This window comes from Cervus canadensis, chromosome 2, assembly GCF_019320065.1.
Source record: "Cervus canadensis isolate Bull #8, Minnesota chromosome 2, ASM1932006v1, whole genome shotgun sequence".
NCBI lineage: Eukaryota > Metazoa > Chordata > Mammalia > Artiodactyla > Cervidae > Cervus > Cervus canadensis.
Window position 1 is genome coordinate 101,015,261 of NC_057387.1, and position 19,845 is coordinate 101,035,105.

The window sequence follows — 19,845 nt, forward strand, 5'->3', positions numbered from 1 at the left end:
TCGATCCATGCCCTACTCACTCCCATCTTAAAATAAAAGCAAAAATAAACAAACCCAGTTTCCACCTCTGCTTCTAGTTATTATCCTAGCTTATATTATAGTCAAGCATCTCAAGTGAGTTTATTCTGCCCTCAAGTATTTATTGCACTCAAGTATTTATTGCCCTCCAGTATTATTTATCTACCTAATGCCTGGCACTGTACTAGGTGCTGGAGAATCAGCAGGGAACAGGAGAGACAAGTGTCTACCCTCAATGAGTTTATCTTGTGGTGGAGGACATAGATGATAAATAAAATCAACCTATCAGTGGTAAAGAATCTACCTGCCAATGCAGGAGTTGGCTGATTTGATTCCTGGGTCAGGAAAATCCCCTGGAGAAGGAAATGGCAACTCACTCCAGTATTCTTGCCTGGGAAATTTCATGGACAAAGGAGCCTGGCAGGCTACAGTCCATGAGATCACAAACAGACGGACACAACCAAGTGACTAAACAACAACAGTGAGCTTAATAGACGCTGTAAAGTAAAATGGTGTGAGGCAGGGGGCACAAAGTGATCGGAGGATGTGTGGCCGTTTTAGACGGGCGGTCAGTTCCATTCTCTAAGGATGGAACAGATGAACAAAGACCCGAATAAAGTGAGATGATGAGTCCAAGACAATCGGGGGAAGATGGAACAACCAATCTGAAGTCCTGCAGCAACCACAGGCAGGAAATGTCAGGGGAGGCACAAAGGCTCTAGTGCCTGGGTGAACAGGAAAGGGGCAGAGCCCAGGGCTTGGGATGGCCTCACACCCAGTAACGCCCTGGCGGTCCTGGCAGAGTTATTAGGGTTGCTTTCTTTCACTCTCAAAGGTGCCCCAGTCTCACATGTCACCCTGCATATGTATAGGCCATGGTAAGCAGTTGGCATTTTATTCTGAATGTCATGGGAAGCTTATGGATGGTTTTGAGCAGGAAGTGATGTGATCTGACTGACGTTTTAAATGATCATGACCGAGTCCTTGAAACACTCTCTGGCTCCTGTAACCCCCACCCTTGGCTCTCCTCCACCTCCCGGCTGTTTCTTCTCAGCCTCCTCTGGCAGCTCTTTTTCTACTCAACCTCTAAATCTTGGGCTTTCTCTAGACCAGTCTTCAGTGGGTGGAGGGTGGGGTGGGGTGCAGGATTTCTCACCCAGGAGATATTTGGTATTATCTAGAGACATTTTTAATTGTTATGACCTGGGCAGGTACTGCCGGTATGGACCGAGTAGAAACCAGGGATTCTACTAAACATTCTGAAGTGCATGCAACAGCCCCAGGCAATAAAGAATTTTCCAGCCCAAAATGTCAAGTGGGACTGAGGTCAAGAAACCCTGTCCTAGGGTGGCCCAATGGCTAAGACTCTGCACTCCCAATGCAGGGGGGCCTGGGTTCAGTCCCTGGTCAGGGAACTAGATTCCCACATGCCATAACTTAAGAGTCTGCATGCCTCTACTAAAGATCCTGTGTGCTGCATGAAGATAAGATCCTGAGTGCCACAGCTGAGACCCAGTGCAGCCAAAAGAATAAATACTTTTTAAAAAGAAAGAAAACCTGTACTAGATTAGCACTGTCCGATGGAAATAGAACAGGGAGCAGCACATACAGTTAAAATTTTTCCAGTAGCCACATTAAAAAAAAAAAAAACCCAAACTAAAAAGACAAGTTAATTTTTAATGTTTTATTTAATCCAATATGTTTAAAAGATTATAAAATCTCAACATGTTATTGCTGCAAACCTTCCCTTTTGGTTGAGGTTTCCATTCCACTAGTGGATGCCCATGGAAGCTATGTGAGTGCCGAGGACATCTGGAAGAAGAGAGTCCGCAGGTGTGGCTGGTGTGACCACTAGGGCCTCCCGAGGAAGCCCAGGCTGTGGGTTCTGACTGGGCAAGCCAGCTGGGTATCTGTGTGTCTGCCTGTTTGGTCTGTGCATTTGTGCTTAGCTGCTCAGTCATGTGCAACTTTGTAACCGTTTGGACTGCAGCCCACCAGGCTACTCTGGTCATGGGATTTTTTCAGGCAAGAATACTGGAGTGGGTTGTCATTTCCTCCTCCAGGGGATCTTCCTGACCCAGGGATCCAACCCACGTCTCCTGTGTCTCCTGCATTGCGGGTGGATTCTTTACCCGCTGGGCCATCAGGGAAGCCGGTGTCTGTGTACCTGGCCACGAGATCATGTCTGTGGTCATGTGTGGAAGGGGCCATGGGATTGTTTCATTCCCCCACCATAATCAAGTGCCCCCAAGCAGGTCTTGCTGTGGGAGTGAAAGTGCAGTTATTCTCAGAGGACCAACCCCACTCTCCCAAGTGGGGCGGGGGTGGGAGTGGCTTTCTCTGTGTCCTGGTGGGTGAGTCGAAGGGAAGGGCTTCGCTGGTGTCTGACCTACCACATGGAGATGGCCTTCACGTCTCCTCCTCCTCCCTGCTCATGAAGTCCACTTTCCAGGATGCCCCATTCTGTTTCCTTCTGACCCTTGAGGGGTCAATCCCCTGATCCATGAGGATGGCAGATGAATCTCTGAGACTCTTGAGTCTCCCTTCGGAGGGGCAGAGCAGTAGGAGCCCCTGCCCAGTTTGGTCTGTTGTAGGGGAGTCCCAGGAAGGGAGGCGGGAGACTGCCACCCACTCCCTTTTGAGGCATCGCTTCAGGAATGGGCCTTCTCTGAGACTTCTTGGCCTCCCAAGACAGCTCGGCCTCTGATGAACTGATTCCCAGGGACACCCAGCGCCCCCACCACCAAGACAGGTCCTCAGGCACTTGGCCAGAGCCGGTCCTGCTCAGGTGGTGCAGCCACAACTACGGCCATCCTTTTGGGGATGACAGCCGCCACCCCACCCCACATTACACTTGTTCTCGACCCTTTCTGGAGAAGCTGCTGGAGGATTCTGGCCGAGGATCAGGCCACCGCCACCCCCACCAGCCTCCCCAAACCGGATGTGTCTGCCGCTCCCAGGACCCCAGCACGACTAGACCTCTGCAGTCTGGGGCATCGCGGAGTCAGCAGCGCCCCAGGGCGAACCAGACGGGGACCCCCTGGACTCCCCGGGGGCCTCCAAGGGCACCTGCCCAAGGCCACCCAGCTCGCTGCGGCCGAGGCGGCGGAGAGGAGCCGGACCTCCCAGCCGTCGGCGGGGGCGGCGACCGCCCGGGGCCTTCCCACGGCTCGGCCAGCGCGTCACGGCGGGGGCGAGGGGGCGCCCGGGGCTGCGGCGCAGGAAAGGGCCCTGGGAAAGGGCGGCGGCGGCGCCCCCGGGGCGGGGCCGGGGCGGGGCCCGACTTCCCGGCTCGCCGCCCGCGCCTCCCGGCGGAGACCCGCGCAGCCCGCGTTCATGATGAAGCGGCCCCGGGAGCCGAGCGGCTCCGACAGCGAGTCCGACGGACCCATCGACGTGGGCCGCGAAGGCGAGCTGAGGTAAGGCGGGCTGGGGGTGCAGAGCGCGCGGGGGCGAGCCGGCTGGGAAGCCGCCCGACGGACTGCCGAGCGCTGGGCGAATCCTGGGGCGACGCAGGTGTGGCGCCACTGTTAGGCGCACGAGTACCCGAGATCCCGAGCCCTCTCCGCGGTTCAGGGCTAGGGATGCTTCATGGAGGGAGAGTTCAGCTCGGGGTCTGAGGTCCGGTTGGCAATGTCTTTCCAAGTGCCCGGGTGAGGCTACTGGCAGGGACTTTCCCTGAAGATCTTAGGAACTCTCCCGGGCTGTTGGTATCACACCCCCTGGTCCAGAATGCAGTGGCTATGAAGAGTAACCACACCTTCTTAATTCTACTCTAGCTTGGGTGCACTTTTCATATACTACACACACAGAGAAAAATTTCCAGGGGAAGAAAATCCCTCTTGAGCAAACTGGACTTTGCAATTAAGGTTTTAATATTGAAGATAATAATCGGTGACTTGCCTGTGGTCAATGCAAGGGCCTTGACTCCATTCGATTCCAGTGTCCTTTCTACCACATCAGCCTCTTGCCAATGTCTTTCAACTCTTGGTACATTTTCACACCTGGTGTCAAACCTATAGAACAAACTAGACTTGTAAAAGCTCTGCTACATCCCAGTTCTGTGAACAAGCTAAGTTTCAGTTTCTTCATCTGTAAAATGGGTATAAATAATAGAACTGATCTCATAGGATTATTAGGAAAATCAAATGAGATAACGTATGTCAAAGGCTTCACACAGAGCCCAGCATGTAGCAAATGCTTAATTAGTATCAGGCACTCAATATGTGATACCCAGAACTTGAAAGAGCAGCGGGGACTGACTAGGAGCCTGCAGGCCTGAGTCCTAGCCTCAAATCTGCCACCAACTCACCGTTTGACCTTGGGCCATTGCTTTCCCTTTAAGAGCCTGTTTCCTCGTCAGGAAATAAAGGAGAGCAAGGAGTAGAAAAGGGAGGCCTATCTGGTCCCTCCTGGTTCATCTAAACCTGAATCTCTAGACTAGATTTGCAAAGGGGATTCCGTTCATTCTTAGGGATGTTTCTGAGAGTATGTCATAATCTCAGTGATCTCCAGTTTTCTGAGACCAGGGGATCCTTTTCAATCACAAGCCCAATAAAGGGCCACCACCTTCCAATTATTTCTAGCTTATAATAGGAGGTAATTTCCTGTTCATGAGGTTTTGGGGTATATAATACAATTCCCTATGCAACTTACTAGCCTTTAAAAATTGTTTAGCAGAAACTGCTATTTAAAGAATCAGTTGTCTGAGTCTGTGCCTGCTGGGAGCAGGGGAAGGGACCAATGCCATGTGTGGGGGGGTGGGGGGAGGGGTTTGAAGCTCAGTGTCATTGGGTCTTCATGAATCAGAGGCGTGAAATTGGTGTCAGAGAGCTAGGCCAATAGGAGCTGGCTTCTGTCCTCCCAAGAATTTGCAGCCTGGTCAGTGACCTGCCAGGTCACACAAAGTCCATGGGTAGGATGGAAGATGGAAGGAGAGACAGACTGTGGGCTGTGAGGGCACCTGAACAGGGAGAGGTCACTCACAACCAAATGTGCAAGGAGGGCTTCCTGAAGGCAGTGGCGTTTGGACTATGGCATAAAGGATCGGTATGTAGTTTTTTTTCCTATACAACATTTTGTCCTTTCAACCAGAGCCCATTTTTTGAGACTGTCTAGATTCTCTGGCGAGCAGACCCCCTCAGAGGAGAGAAAGCAGTTGGACATCTGGCAGAGGCGGACTTATAGACCCCTCTTTGTAGCACTCACCAAAAGGCCCTCCCCCCAGCAGACATCAATGCTTCAATTCAGGGAGCGCTGAACGATGCCTGCTGTGGCCCAGACCCTGGGCTGGGTGTGGGGGGCCCAGATGTATCCTGCTCAGCTTCTGCCCTCAGGGAACTCTCAGAGAAGAAGAGCTTCATGGACAAAGAAAGCCAGATAAACAGTGGCCAGGGCCACGGGACTGAAGCAGCCAGCCTCTCCCCAGGGTCAGAGGCAGGGCTCAAACCCCTCCCCACTCAGAGTAAAGAGCAGGGTGTGTTCCACTGTCACTGTGGGTGTCCACCTAGTGGCCGTGTCCTGCCCCACATGTGAGAATCACCCTCAGAGCTCCTATCTGAACCCAGCCCCCTGACACCCGTGAGTCCAAACTGAGAATATACCTCTCCCCTCCCCCTCTGCAAAAATCTAATGAGCGCCTGCCACACGTCAGGCACTGGTTCAGGGTCTGTGGGTTGTTTCTACATGATTTGAGGCACATGATGGCCTTTGAAGTCAGACAGACTTGTATGTGACTCTCACCACCATTAACTTAGGCAAGTGATTACCCCTTTCTGAATCCCAGTTTTCTCCCTTACAATATGGGGATGCTAATATCTTACCTCACAGGATGAGGCTTTGATAGGGTAATGGACTTAAGGCATACAACTTCTTGCTTTGACACAAGGCAACTTCCAGATAAAACTGCTCTCTAGGGCAGATGGTCCAGTGGTTAAGAATCCCCCTTGCAATGCACGAGACATGAGTTAGATCCATGGGCAGGGACCTAAGATCCCTAAGATCCCTAAGATCCACATGCAGTGGAGCCACTAAGCCCATGGGCCACAACTACTGAGCCCACATGCCACAACTTGAGAGTCGGTGCACCTCAAGGAAAAATCCCCTGTGAGTCATGAAGAGCCAGCGCAGCCTAGTTAATTAAGTTTTTAAAAACTGCTAAGGGGTCACTGTTCAGTTGAAGGGTGCCATGTTCATGAAGCAGCATGGTCTAATGAAAAGCCTGGATGTCTGTAGACTGGACTTTGTGTCTGTCTCCCTCCAGCTATCAAATGATTATTTTTCCTTAGCGTGAAATGGCCCCAATACTTAATTCACAGAGCTATTGTATGATAAATGAAACAAGCAAATGTGGAAATGCTGTCTAGAACAGGAAGTACTGGCTATGACGTATACACGGTGGGATGATGACTACGTGGGGAGCACTGGATGAAAAACCAGTAGACTTGGCTTCAGCTCTGGAATTTCGTTTAATTTGCTGTGTGTCCTGGAGCAGATACCTTCCCCTCTCTGAGTTTCCACATTTTACAAGTGGGCTGAATGCTCTCTGAAAACCTTTCACTGAAGACATTGTGAGTCTGCCTCTGGTTGATGGAAAATGAACGGGGTCACCTGCAAAGGCTCCTCAGGGTACTTCCCTAAGAGGAACTGAGGCTGACCGCTGAGGGTGGTCATGACTGGTGGCCAGACCACCTGGAAAGCTGCCTCTCCCTCAAGAGACCACCCCAGAATTCTGGCTAGGGATCCGTTGATGCCCATGGAGCCGATCTTGGGACTCAATGTATTTTCTCTGGGCCCCTGAAAATCTGCCTTATTTCCAAGCTCTCAGTCAAGAAGCTCTCCCACCCTCTCCCAGTGTCAGGGCCAGATCACAGCCTGGAAAAGAACTCGCTCTGGCTGGGCTCTTGGGAGCTGTTCGGCTAAGGGGACTGGAGGGCTATTCAGACAGACAGGAAGTAGGAATTAGGAGGGAAAACAATGCTGAATTTGGAGCCAGAAGACATGGATTCCCATACGGGTTTTGCTCCTCAGCAGCTGCATAGGCTGGGCAAGCTGCCGTAGCTCCCCGTGCTCAGCATCCTCATCTGTGAAGTGGGGCTGTCCCTCAAAGGAGAGAAGTATTAATACGTGTGGTGATGCCCGGGTGAAGTGGGGCTGTCCCTCAAAGGAGAGAAGTATTAATACGTGTGGTGATGCCCGGGTGAAGTGGGGCTGTCCCTCAAAGGAGAGAAGTATTAATACGTGTGGTGATGCCCGGGTGAAGTGGGGCTGTCCCTCAAAGGAGAGAAGTATTAATACATGTGGTGATGCCTGGGTGAAATGGGCTCTCCTTCAAAGGAGAGGAGTATTAATACCTGTAGAGATGCCTGGAAAGCTCTGATGTGAGACATGCCTGTGGGATACAAGAGTGGAGGGAGAGGGATGCAGAGAACCAGGAGGGTGGGAAAGGGATGGCTGAGCTCCCCTGAAAGGGGGGTGTCAGCCTCCAACAGATGGTCCCTGAGGAGGGATCAGGCTGAGAGGCAGTGACGCGCACACTGCTAACCCAATACCTCTGGAGACACCTCACCCACCCTGGAGGGACAAAGGCCGTGTTTCTTAGTAGACCTTGGCTCTTGCGGCTTGTCCTGAGTGAAGCTTTGTAAACAAGCCGCCCTACAGATCTCAGGATCTGGCCCCCTGAGCCCTCGGCCTAGTTTGCTGAGCCATCCCTCCCAGGAGTTTTCACCGGCCTTATGTTCTTGTCCAGATGTTTGGATGGAAATAGCCTTTTCCAGATGTAGCTGGACAAAGCCAGGGCCATAGCAGTAAGGTTTGGCAAATGTTGATCTGGTCTTCCCTGCAACCTTCTCTCTTTGAGCAGTGATGAAAATGATCCAACCTCTAATGCCAAGAGGATTGTCAAGTGGGCTGCAACCCTCCGGGCAAGCCACATATGCCATTTCATGAAGGTCTAAGACGTCGATTTTATGGTGTCACCTCTGTGTCCTTCAGTGATGCCAAAGGCGAGGGCGGGAGGCAGAGCTCAACCATGGGCTCTGTCATGTTCCAGGATTTGCTGAGTACCGGGTACAACTTTGAATGAGACAGACATGGTTCATGGCCTCATGGAACTTATGGACTTCATGGAGAGATAGACAATCAAATATCAGGTGGGAGGGGTGATGTCAGAAAAGACTGCCCCAGTTAGTTGACATTTGAGTTGAAATCTGAAAGGTGCTAGAAGTTCCTAGGCAAAGGGACTGGGGTTGGGTGAGGAGAGGGGCTGGACCAGGGAAACAGTATGTGACGCCACGAGAAAGGATTAGTGCATTCACAAGCTGGAGCCTACAGAGCAAAAAGAGTTGCGTTTAGGAGGTGACAGGGGCCAGCTGGGCTACCTAACAGATGGTGGCCTTGATCTTTGGGAAGTCCCTGAGGAGTTTAAGAGAGTGACATGATCTGATTTTTTTTTTTTAAGATTTAAAAAAAGTTATTTATTTTTCCCTGTGCTCTGCCTTCAAAGCTGCACATGGGCTCTCTCTAGTTGCAGTGAGTGGGGGCCACTCTCCGGTTGCAGGACTCGGGTTTCTTATTGTGGTGGCTTCTCTTGTTACTGGCTTCCCAGGTGGCCCGGTGGTAAAGAATCTGCCTGCCAATGCAGGAGATGTAAGAGATGTGGGTTCGATCCCTGTGTCAGGAAGATCCCCTCGAATAGGAAACAGCAACCCATCCCAGTGTTCTTGCCTGGAAAATTCCAGGGACAGAGAAGCCTGGTGGACTATAGTCCATAGGGTCGGAAAGAGTCGGACACGACTGAGCCCAGCACAACCACAATAACCCGTGTTGTTACAGAGCATGGGCTCTAGTGCTCAAGCTCAGTAGTTGTGGTACACAGGAATCTTCTCCGAGCAGGGATCGAACCCGTGTCCCCTGCATTGGCAGGTGGATTCTTAACCACTGGATCACCAGGGAAATACTAAATACTTTTTTTTTTTAACTTCTTTATTGAATTTGTTACAATTCTGGGTTTTTCTGTTGTTAATCTATTTGGAGGATAAATGCTTTATGATTTTGTGTTGGCTTCTGCTATACAACAGCACTGATCGGCTGTTAAGTATACCTATAGCCCCTCCCTCTTGAACCTAACCCCACCCCACCCCTACCCCATCCTGCCCCTCTAGGTAGTCACAGGTTGAGTTCCCTGTGGTATACAGTAACTTCCCATTGGGTATCTATTTTACATACAGTAATGTATATGTAATTCCTTCTGTTTTATATTTTGGTTTTTTGGCCACAAGTCATGTGGGATCTTAGCTTCCCCGACCAGGGATCACACCTGCACCCCCTACATAAGAAAGCAAAGTCTTAACCACTGGACCACCAAGGAGGTCCCAGCATTTAGATGATCACTCTGCCTGCTTGTAGGGGGTAGTAGGATACCATGGACTCCAGCAGACTAGAAAGGTGATGGAGGCTTGGTCCTAAGATTGGCAATGGAGATAAGGGGGACAGGTGTGAAATATATTTTGGACATGAATGGGCAGGTTTTCATGGGATAGGTGAGGACAGAGAAGGAATCAAAGATGGTGGTTGAGTGCCCACCTTGCAGAAATGGGAGATGTGTGCCTTTGGTGAGATGAGAACCCACCTGGGGGTGCAGGGGCGGGGGTGCGGGGAGGTTTTAGGTGGAGAGGAGCTCTTGGGTTCCTGTTCAGATGTGTGTCTGAAATAGCAGGGGAGTCCGCTTGTCTGCAGTTATTTGTGGCTGTGATATCCTCAATGGGAGCTGGGGTCTGGGGCCTGGCCGAGGGCATTCAGTCTAGTCCTGGGTCTGAGTGGGGCCGCTGGCATGTTGGCCAAATGAATGATCCTAAGTGCAGCCCAGCAAATCCCCTTCACTCCAGGAGAGCCTCTGAAGCAGGAGACCCTTAAGACGGCAAGCAGTTGGGCTGAGGAGAATATCAGTCAGACGGGCAGGAATAGCCCCAGAGGGCTTGAGCCCTCGCACTCCTAGGGTGCGAGCGGACATCCATCCTTCAGTCAGCCCCGGCGGCCGGCGGACTGGAGGCCAAAAGCGATGCGAGGCTAGGGCTTTTGGGGGAGGCTAGGGCCGCGTCCCCAGAGTCCGAGAGGGGCCTGTGACCCAGATGCTGCCTCCCCCTCGGCCTGGCCGCGCAGCGTGGGAGGAGGCGGCAGCTGCAGGCCGGGCGGAGGGCGGGCGGCCGGCGCGCCCGGCCCGTGGGAAGCGGCGGCATCTGTTCTTTCCACGCTCGTTCCCAGCGGCTCCCTCTGAAACCCAACCCGCCGGCCCGGCCCCGCCGCCGCCGCCGCCGCCGCCCGTGCCCTCGCCCGCCCCGCCCGGGGGATCGGGTTGCAGGAGCCGGTTGGCCCGGGTGCGGTTCTCCCGAGGGCGAGGGGCAGGGGCCGAGGCCCAGCGGGTCAGGTTCGGGCGAGAGTCAAGCCCCCCATCCCATGGCCCCAGCCACCGGCCACTCTGGGGCAGGAAGCTCGGTGCAGGGGAGGAGTTGGCCCAAGGAGAAAAGAGCCCCCGGGGAGAATGGGAGAGAAAGCGTCCCCACCCACGCCTGCCCTGTGCCTCCTCCCCCCTGGGCCTGGGAGACCTCGGCGCTGGGAGGGGGCTGTGCCCGCCCACAGCCGGCTCCGAGGTCAGCCCAGGCCAGGGAGATGGTCCTCTAAAAAATCGGCCTTTCTCTTCCTCTCCAGCCAGATGGCCCGGCCGCTGTCCACCCCCAGCCCTTCACAAATGCAAGCCAGGAAGAAACGCAGAGGGGTGAGTATCTTTCTCAGCGGAGTTGCGGAACAGAGGTTTGCCCTGAGTTCCCAGGGGCCTGGCCCAGAGAACCCTGGTCAGAAGCACCACGAGGGACGCGATGCTGTCAGGGTTCAAGTGCCCGTTCTGCCAGTAGCGAGCCGAGTGACCTTGAGCAAGCCGCTTAACCTCTCTGTGCCTCATTTTCTCATCTGTGTAACTGATCATGACGGTACCTTCCTCAAAGGGCTGTTTTGAAGTGAATTAATTAATGTGCTCAGAACAAAAGGTGACACACAAACTAGCCTTTATTATTTATCCCAGTCTTCCCCACTTCTCTCTGAGCCCAGAACTTTCACTCCCTCCCACTGTGCTGAGGGGTAAGTTAGGGGAACAGAAGAAGGATGTAGCTATGCTTCTGTCCTGGAAGTCCAGAGACCCAGAATCCAGCAGAGACCAGCCCCACCACTCACTAACCAAAAAACCTCCTCCATCCAGCCTCATTCTCTTTGTCAGTAAAATGGGCGTCATTATTTCTATCCTGAGATAAGCATTCCGCTACCAGGATCATGAGCTGAGAATGAGCTCTTGGGAATGAAAGGCCTTCCCAGCTGGAGAGAGCCATGCCTAGCCAAGCCAGCCCTTGACTTCACGACCCAGCAACTCAAGGGGGTCTCCCTGGCCCAGCAGAGGTCTCCAGGGTCTGCTCTGGGGCTGTGGTTGGTGTCTGTATTCTAACTGATTGGTGCCCTGTTGTATCAGTGGTTAAATGTGTTGAATACCACTCCTCAGATCAAGACAAGAGATCTGAGTTCTGTTCCCAGCCTTGAACTTCCTTGCTGTCTGACCTTAAGCAAATTGCTGCCCCTCTCTGAGCCTTATTTTCCTCCTCCGTAATGTGAGAATGGATTTATCGCCCTTACAGGAATATTGTGAAGGAAGATATGAGTCAGTGCCCATCAAAACATGTTGGAAACTGTGATGGAGTGCCTACTTGGTTTTTGTTTCTTTCCTCATTGCTTTTTAGATCATAGAGAAACGGCGCCGGGACCGTATCAACAGCAGCCTTTCTGAACTGCGGCGCTTGGTCCCCACTGCCTTTGAGAAGCAGGTATGTGACGCTGCTGAATGTGTTTGAGGAAGTATAGTGTGGGTTGCAGATAGGATTCACTTCTCACGGCATCTCTTATTGATTGGTGGCAGCTGCCTGAAGTGCCGTGAAGTGCCTGTCAATGGCCAGGAATAAGGAATGGAAATTCATATTGACTGAGGTGTCTTAGGGGCTGTGGCTTTATGTTCATCATCTAATTGAATTGAATCCTCAGAACGATCCTGAAGGATTGAGACTATGATGCCCATTGCACTGGTGAGGAAATTGAAAAACAGGTGAAGTAACTTACTCCATACTCCAGATCACACAACTAATAAATGGCAGAGTGGAACTGGAACACAGACTATGTGATCCTAAAGTGCCCTATCCCTCAGCACTACTGACATTTCCAGAGCTATGTGAAAGTAGAACAGGCTGCTTGGGGAGTAAGGCTGTCATTGAACATGCTGGGGTGGAGGGACTTCAGTGGAGAGTCAGACAGTTGAGTCAATCAGACAACCTCAAAGACTCTCACCGTATGCACCCCAGCACGGTCATAGGTCCTGTGACTTCCTTTCTGCTGGGGGGAACAAGTCAGTCGTTCCACCGACCTTTATTAAAACGTTCACAAGCCCGGCCATGAACTAGACTTAGTACCCACCTTCAAGGGACTCTCATGGAGAGTCCAGCCCTTAGGTTTCACCTGGGAGACCAGGTGATGCTGGAGTCTCAGAAACATTCCCCAAGAGAGAATGAAGGAAGAGCAGGTGCTTTGGGGTAAGATGACGAGCCCGATCTTGGGTGTGTGTGTAGTGACTGTAAAGTTGGATTTCTGGTAAAGCTGGTCTAGGAGGCACGTGGGTATGCAGGAGTGATATTCTGGTGATGGTGCCTGAAGCCACGGAGGTAGAGGGGACCCTCTGAGGAGAGTGCACAGAACAAGAAAAGTGGGCCATCACCCACTGGGAACACCACCGTTTTAAGGGTCAGTTAGAGCAGGAAGACGGGAGGAGGGCGTTCAGGAACTGATGGGTAAAATAGGCTAAAATGAGAACTAAAGAGAATCTTAGATTTGGAAGGCTTGGCCAAAACAGAAGCCCAGTTTCAGGCACTGGTGGAGCTGAAGGAAGAGGAGAAAATTGAGGCAGTGAGTGTTGATTACCCTGTGCAGGGGAGGTGAGTGACAGAGGTCAGCTAAAGACCATCACTCTTCTGTACACACAGGGCTCCTCCAAGTTGGAGAAAGCCGAGGTCCTGCAGATGACGGTAGATCACTTGAAAATGCTCCACGCCACTGGAGGCACAGGTACGGATACTAGGCTCTCCCAGAGTCATTTCCTACAGCCAGTATTTGGGGGCTGGGCCCTGGGGATACAGTGGTGAGCAAAGCGGACACGGTCCCTGCCCTCGTGGAGCTCACAGTTCACAGAGGGGCTGAAGCAAAGTTTGTCTCTCTTCTTCCTTTGGCATCACCCTCTCTGCTTTCATTGTTTCCCTGTGTCCTGCCCTTTCTTCAGCTCTACTCCTGCCAACCTTGAACCTTGGAGGAACTCTTCTATAACAGACTACTGGTCCCTCCCTTCCGCCAGGGCCTCGTTAAGCATCAGCTGGAATGAGCTCACTCTCACTGCAATCCAGTGGGAGATTTTTAGCTATGGCGGTTCATTGGTGTGCCGACCCACTGATCTAGGCTTCTGGACTCTTGTGATCTTGGTGGTGTTGTGGGGGAACATGTCACACTCACAGTTAAAGATCAGTTGTGGGATGGTAGTAAGATGCAAATGTAATTCATTCTGTTATTTTGAGCTAGTCCACTACAAAAAAGTCACGAAACTGTGGTTTTTAAAAGACTTCTGGACAGATGGAAATTCTGAAGCTGCTCTGGGTGTTTTCATAATTTCACCATTGGGAAACTGTGAAAGCTCCACAGACCTTGTCTGTGAAGACTTAAGCCCTGAAACCTTAACTTGCTACCCATCAAGGAAACAGTTGCATTTTAAGGGAGCCAGCCTGGTGCCTCTCAAGCCTTGGTGGGCAGCGGTGTCATGTGGGGGCAGGCAGAGTCGTGAATCACACTCCAGCGGTCCCAAGGCAGTGGGTCTGGATTGGAGTTTAAGAATCTGCCAGTTTAGCAAGCATGCCTGATGACCCTGCTGCAAGTAGTCACTTGGAAAACTTCCACCAAAGAAATGCATGGCTGACAGTGGAAACTGCCTCTAATCAACCAAGGGAGGACATAGTTCAAGCTACATTTATATTTATCCAATTTAAAGAAAAATAGTGACTAATATTTTGGCATCATTTTATAGTTTTCAAAATGCTTTCTCTACTGTTATCTCATTTGATTCTCATAAGAATCTCGAGGGTGGGTGGTGGTGTCCTCTCTGTTTTCTGGCTAAGGGCTGATGGAAAGACAGAGAATTGTGGCTTAGAGCACTGACTTTGGATCTGAACACTGACTTTATGGCTTACTAGTTTTAGGACCTTAGATGATTGATTTAAGCCCTTTATTCCTCAGTTTCCTCACCTCTGAAATAGGAATAATGATCGGTTTTTATGAGGTTCAAATTAGCTAGTGCAAATTAAGTACTTAGGAAGAACCCAGCAAATGTTAGTGAAAAAAGAACAGTGAACAGAGAGGCGATTTGATTTGCTCAAAGTTGCACAACTAAGTAGACACCAGAGCCAGGTCTTGCCTCCAGGGAGGCCTGGCTCCAAACATCATCTCCTGCCAAGCTGTCCCTCTGTGGGGGACTCAGCCGTGAACCAGGGAACTGATATTTGCTGCCATGATCATGAGGCCAGTCCTCACCGGGGCTGTTCCATCCTTGCCCAGAAGGTGGCTGAGAGAGGGGCAGGAGTGGAGAGGCAGTGAGAATGTGAATACTCTTGCTGGCAGTCCCCCTGGTCACCCGAAATTGATTATCAGGCCTCCAAAACAGGGTGCCTGGCTTGAGGGCAGCAGCTGAGGTCCAGGGTGGGATCCTGCTTTCTAGACTGCACTTTGTGATGGGAAGCAAACTCGAATACCTATGGGGGCCAAACCAGTCATATAAATGATAGTTCACTTTTCATTTGTTAGGTATTTCTGTGCACCATTTCATTTTGTCCTCCCTTCTGTATGTAGCAAGTACTGTTACATGCCCATTTCACAGCTCAGGAAATTGAGGCATGGAAAGATTGAGAATCTTGTCCATAGTTAGGGTGCTGGTTAAGTCCATGTTCAAGCAACTGGCCTGCAGAAACCTCATGCTTCATCGCTATTCTCCACTTCCCTCTCCAAAGACTCTTCCGGCCCTGATGGCTCTTACCAGCACCTCCCAGCATCCACCCCCATCCTGTTCCATACCTCCATGTGCACAACCCTTTCACACCTGGCAAGCATCTGCTTAAATGAAGTTATCTTGGCCACAGAGTTTCTTCCTTGCGTTAATCATGAGTTATGATGAAAACAATATATTCTACAATGCTCTGGTTAGTGAATTTGTTTGGCCCTCAGACCTCACCTCCTCAACCCCAGATGTGTGTACATGTGTGCCTGTGCTCATTTGTATCCAACTCTTACAAGCCCATGGATTGTAGTCCACCAGGCACATCTGTCCATGGAGGTTTTTCAGGCAAGAATACTGGAATGGGTTGCCATTTCCTCCTCCAGGGGATCTTCCTGACCCAGGGGTCAAACTCATGTCTCCTGCATTGGCAGGCAGGTTCTTTACCACTCCCACTTTACAGATGGGGAGACTGGGTCTCAGAGAGGTGAGGTGACCTGCCCAAGGTCACACAGGGGTAAGTGAGGAAAGCAGGTTCAGAACTCAGGACAGCCTGATCTCAGGCTCCGGGCTTGTCCCCTGCCCAGCATGCCCTCATCGTGCCTCACTTTGCAGGATTCTTTGATGCCCGAGCCCTGGCAGTCGACTTCCGGAGCATCGGTTTTCGGGAGTGCCTCACCGAGGTCATCAGGTACCTGGGGGTCCTGGAAGGACCCAGCAGCCGTGCAGACCCAGTGCGGATCCGCCTTCTCTCCCACCTCAACAGCTATGCAGCCGAGATGGAGCCTTCACCCACGCCTGCCGGCCCCCTGGCCTTCCCTGCCTGGCCCTGGTCCTTCTTCCACAGCTGCCCCGGGCTCTCTGCCCCGAGCAACCAGCTCGCCATCCTAGGAAGGGTGCCCGGCCCCGTGCTTCCCAATGCCTCCCCTCTGGCTTACCCCATCCCGGCCCTCCGAGCAGCCCCCTTGCGCAGAGCTGCTGGCGCCATCCTGCCAGCCCGGAGGAATTTGCTGCCCAGTCGAGGGGCATCTTCTGCCCGGAGGGCCCGCCCCCTGGAGAGGCCAGCTGCCCCCCTGCCTGCGGCCCCTGGTGGCAGGGCGGCCAGGAGCAGCCACGTGGCACCCCTCCTTCGGTCTCCTTCCCCTGTCCCCCCTGGCGTGGTGGGGTCTCCTGCTTATGTGGCTGTTCCTGCCCCCAGACCTTCTTCCCCGGGGCCAGCTGGGAGGCCAGCAGGAGCTATGCTCTTCCGCTCCTGGGTCTCCGAGATCACTGAAGTCGGGGCTTTCTGAGCTGGCTTTGCTCCCAGGAAGGAGGAGAGTTCTTTTTCCAGGAGCTCTAAAAATGGCGTTGCCTTTTCTGCTCTGCTTCCTGGACTGGTTATGTATGAAGGTGTCTTCTTCACCCATCCAAGGAACCCTCCTCCTTTGGCTCATTTCCCCTCCTCACTGCTTGTCCCAGCTTCTCCTGGAGCTGTTCTGATCTCAGAGTATGGATCTCATTTCTTCCCTGGACAGAGGTCCCAGGAGAGTCCCCCAAGAGCTGTGCCCAGACCCCTTTCCTGCCTGAGAACAAATGGGGCAGTAGGCATTAATCTCAGGTCTGGGAACAACGCTTTAAAAGGCACAATGACCTATGGCGTGCTGCTTCCCTAGAGATCAGACCCCAGCCAGGCGCAGTGACTGCCTGGCTGCAGACTTCCCAGGCCCCTAGGCCGGGACATAGTGTCTGTTTCACTTCCTGAGATAGTAACCGCGCAGGGGCCACAAAGACGTCTCCTGGGAACCCTGTCTGCCCAGCCCACCTATCTCCTCCCCCATCCCAGTGAACCCCAGAACAGACCTGCTGTCCACCACGGCCGAGACTGGTGACTGGAAGCCCAGCAGGGCCGGCGCCTACGCTCTTCCCAGCTGACACCCACCCTCCAGGTGACCACGGTTCCCTGCACACAGCTGGGAGGTCTCTGGGCTCCGTGACTGGGTGTCCTCACCCCCAGGCCTCGGATGGTGCCCCCAGACAGGAGCCAGGCTTGTGCAGCAGAGAACCCGGCTCCCCGCCTCCCGCATGGTCACCGTCCTCCTGGCCTGTGGTCCCGTCGGATACACAGCACAGAAGCCGCGTTCCCACGTGACGGCGCCCAGAGAGGAATCCTCTTGGGATTCAGCACCAGACGTTTGTGCTGCCTGCTTTGCATCCGGCTCACGGAGCCCAGACGGCTGGGATCGCCAAGGGCTGTCAGGCTGGACAAAAATAGCTGTGAGGAGGGGCGAGAGGAAGGACAGTCAGAGGCGGCTCGGCCCTTCAAGGTCACGCAGTGGGTCGAGGGCCTGGGATCCTCTTCACCTGGGATTCCACGCGGCTGGCTTTGCCCAAAGGCCACTGCATTCCCGAGTTCCCGCCTGCCACTTTCCCTCTAATGGAACAAATGGCCCAGAGACCTTTCCCAGTGGGACAACAGAAACTGAACAAGATGGGGAGGATCAGAGCTGACACACAGCCCACCTAGCGCTGCCAGATGGTCGTTAAAACGAAGAAACACTGCTGTGCCTGTTGACAAATACCTGCTTTCCCCGACTGCCTCCGGGTGCCCCAACCACGTGGCTTTTCCCCAGGACCCCGTGCTGGTTAACGCCAGGCTGACCCAAGGCCTCGGGGCCCTCCCGCTGGCAAGGCGTTGGTGCTCACTGCACAGTTATCAAATGCTTCTAATGTCACCCCTGGAAGAGTCTCCCACCCCTACCCTGTGATGGAACTACCCTCCCCAGAGGCTGAGTTTGGGGAGACTGCATGGGCTTAAAAAGAGTTTGCAAAAGCCCTGGGGAGAAAGGGCCCTTTCAGACAAGTGGGTAGGAGAGCAGAGATCATTTAAATGACCCAGAAAGCTCTTTTGAGAAGGCGAATTCCTCAAGGAGGGATAAAGAACTAAAGGCATTCTTTTACGCCTCAGTGTGAGGTGGTTGGATCAGATTCTGCTGTCTTCCACCTCTTTTTGCGTGGAGAGAGGCGTCATTTCAGGGAGCGGTCCCTGGCCGAGGGTTGCTGCTGAGGGACACAGGGAGGGAGGGCTGTCAGCAGGTTCTCGGGAGTCAGGAGGGGCCAGAGGGTGGTGGTAGAAGGCAAAGACCAACGTCACCTTTCTTACAAGGGGCAAGGCCCTCCTCCCCCTCCCCCTCCTCCCCTCTTCCCTGGTACCCTCCTCCTCCCTGGCCACTGCAGGTGGCGGTTCACTGTGCCCCGGACATCAGGTCAGTGCTCCAGTCCTGCAGTTTGACCACCTCCTAGCCCAGGAATCCAACACCTGATGGCAGGGCAGGACAGTGGGAAACACATTTTCACATTTCAAATATCCTGTTTCAAAAAAATCAGTTGACACCATTGAATGAGGTAGGAATGACCCAGAACCTTCAGCATCTTAGTTGCTCTGGGGTTCATTCTCCCTGAGAGATTGTGGGGGAAATGGTGACTGTGTGTATTGGTTTCCATGGCTGAGGGCACGTGTATCTTTGTTTATATTCCCAAACCTTTCTGGTGCCCCTGCCTCCCACCCCATCGTTGGGGTTGTCACACATATTCAATAAAGTTTTTTTTTTTAGCTTTTCTGAAAACCTCTGCAAAGTTCTACTTCTTACACATGTCTGGAGTCCATCCACTTCTCTCTGAGCCCACAGCCCCGACCCTGGTCTGGCCACAGCACCTCTCCCCAGATCTATGCCCTCCAAAAGGTCACTCTGCCTCCTTCTTGCTTTGCCAGTCCATTTTCAGCACAGCCAGAGAGAGCTCTAAACATGCAAACCATAGAATGTCAACCCTGGTTTCACATCCTTACTCCACTTCCCTATTATTCTAAGGATACAAGGCAAGCTCTTCTTGTCCCAAACTTACTTTCAGCCTTTTTCTTACCAATCTCAAGCTTGTTGCCTGTGCTTCTCCCAGCCTGGCCTTCCTTCATTTCTTTCTTATTCCAGCCTCATTCCCATCTCTACTTCGCATCTGCTGTTCCCTTCGCCAAGGATGCTCTTTCTCTACCCTTTGCAGGCTGAAAGCTCTTCATACCCTGAGGCCTTGGCTGAAATGTCACCTCCTCAGAGAGTCCTTCCCTGACTACTGGGCTTGACTCTATCTCAAAGTCCTCTATTATTTTTTCTCATATGGAATTTACCGTTGCACATCCATTTGTGTGTTTACTTGCTGGTGAACTGTCTCCCCCACCGGCGCATAAGCTCCAGAGGCCAGGGACCATGCCTGGTTTGCACTCCACCCTGTATCCAGTTCCCGGTGCTGGGCTCAAAGTCAGGGTTCAATCAATATTTGTTGATAAAATGAACTGGGGAAAGTGAAGAATCTTCTAGACTTGTGTTACTGGATGATTCGGGCTCCTATGGGGTGAACCCCGTGCTGGTCAACTTCAGGGGGTGGCTGGAGAGCACATTGAGAGCCACGGCCAGGGGACTGGAAGTTCTGGCCAATGGTGCGGGGACTCTGGCCAAAGGAAAGCACGAGCGTGCTTGCTCTGGAGCGCACGCTGACAGCTGGGAACAGGCAGGCCACTTCTGCCAGGAGGTCTTGTTCTCCACGCTTGGCCCGGTTCTCTTCAATGGATTTGGCTTGCGGTGACAATATTCGCAGAGGTCTGCTCCATGTCAGGCCAGGCATGGCAGAGCCAGAGGTGACGAGGACAATGTCCCCCAGAGGGGGTGCACCCTCTGTCTAAGTGACAGATG

At 52.7% G+C, this 19,845-nt stretch overlaps 1 protein-coding gene across 4 annotated transcripts; it reads left to right on the top strand.

Annotated features, from left to right (window-relative positions):
- Window positions 1–3,193: 3,193 nt before the first annotated feature.
- HEYL (hes related family bHLH transcription factor with YRPW motif like) lies at window positions 3,194–18,729 on the top strand. Of its 4 annotated transcripts, none has more exons than XM_043461789.1 (5): window positions 3,194–3,437; window positions 10,723–10,789; window positions 11,796–11,879; window positions 13,083–13,164; window positions 15,743–18,729. In XM_043461789.1, the coding sequence occupies exons 1-5, from the start codon at window positions 3,355–3,357 to the stop codon at window positions 16,414–16,416; spliced, it is 990 nt and encodes a 329-aa protein (XP_043317724.1). In that variant the 5' UTR covers window positions 3,194–3,354; the 3' UTR covers window positions 16,417–18,729. The 4 variants fall into 4 exon arrangements, with proteins under 4 accessions (XP_043317724.1, XP_043317727.1, XP_043317725.1 ...); XM_043461792.1 differs by having other exon boundaries at window positions 3,310–3,437; window positions 10,727–10,789; XM_043461790.1 differs by lacking the exon at window positions 3,194–3,437 and adding an exon at window positions 4,818–5,067 and having other exon boundaries at window positions 10,727–10,789.
- The last annotated feature ends 1,116 nt before the right edge of the window (window positions 18,730–19,845 follow it).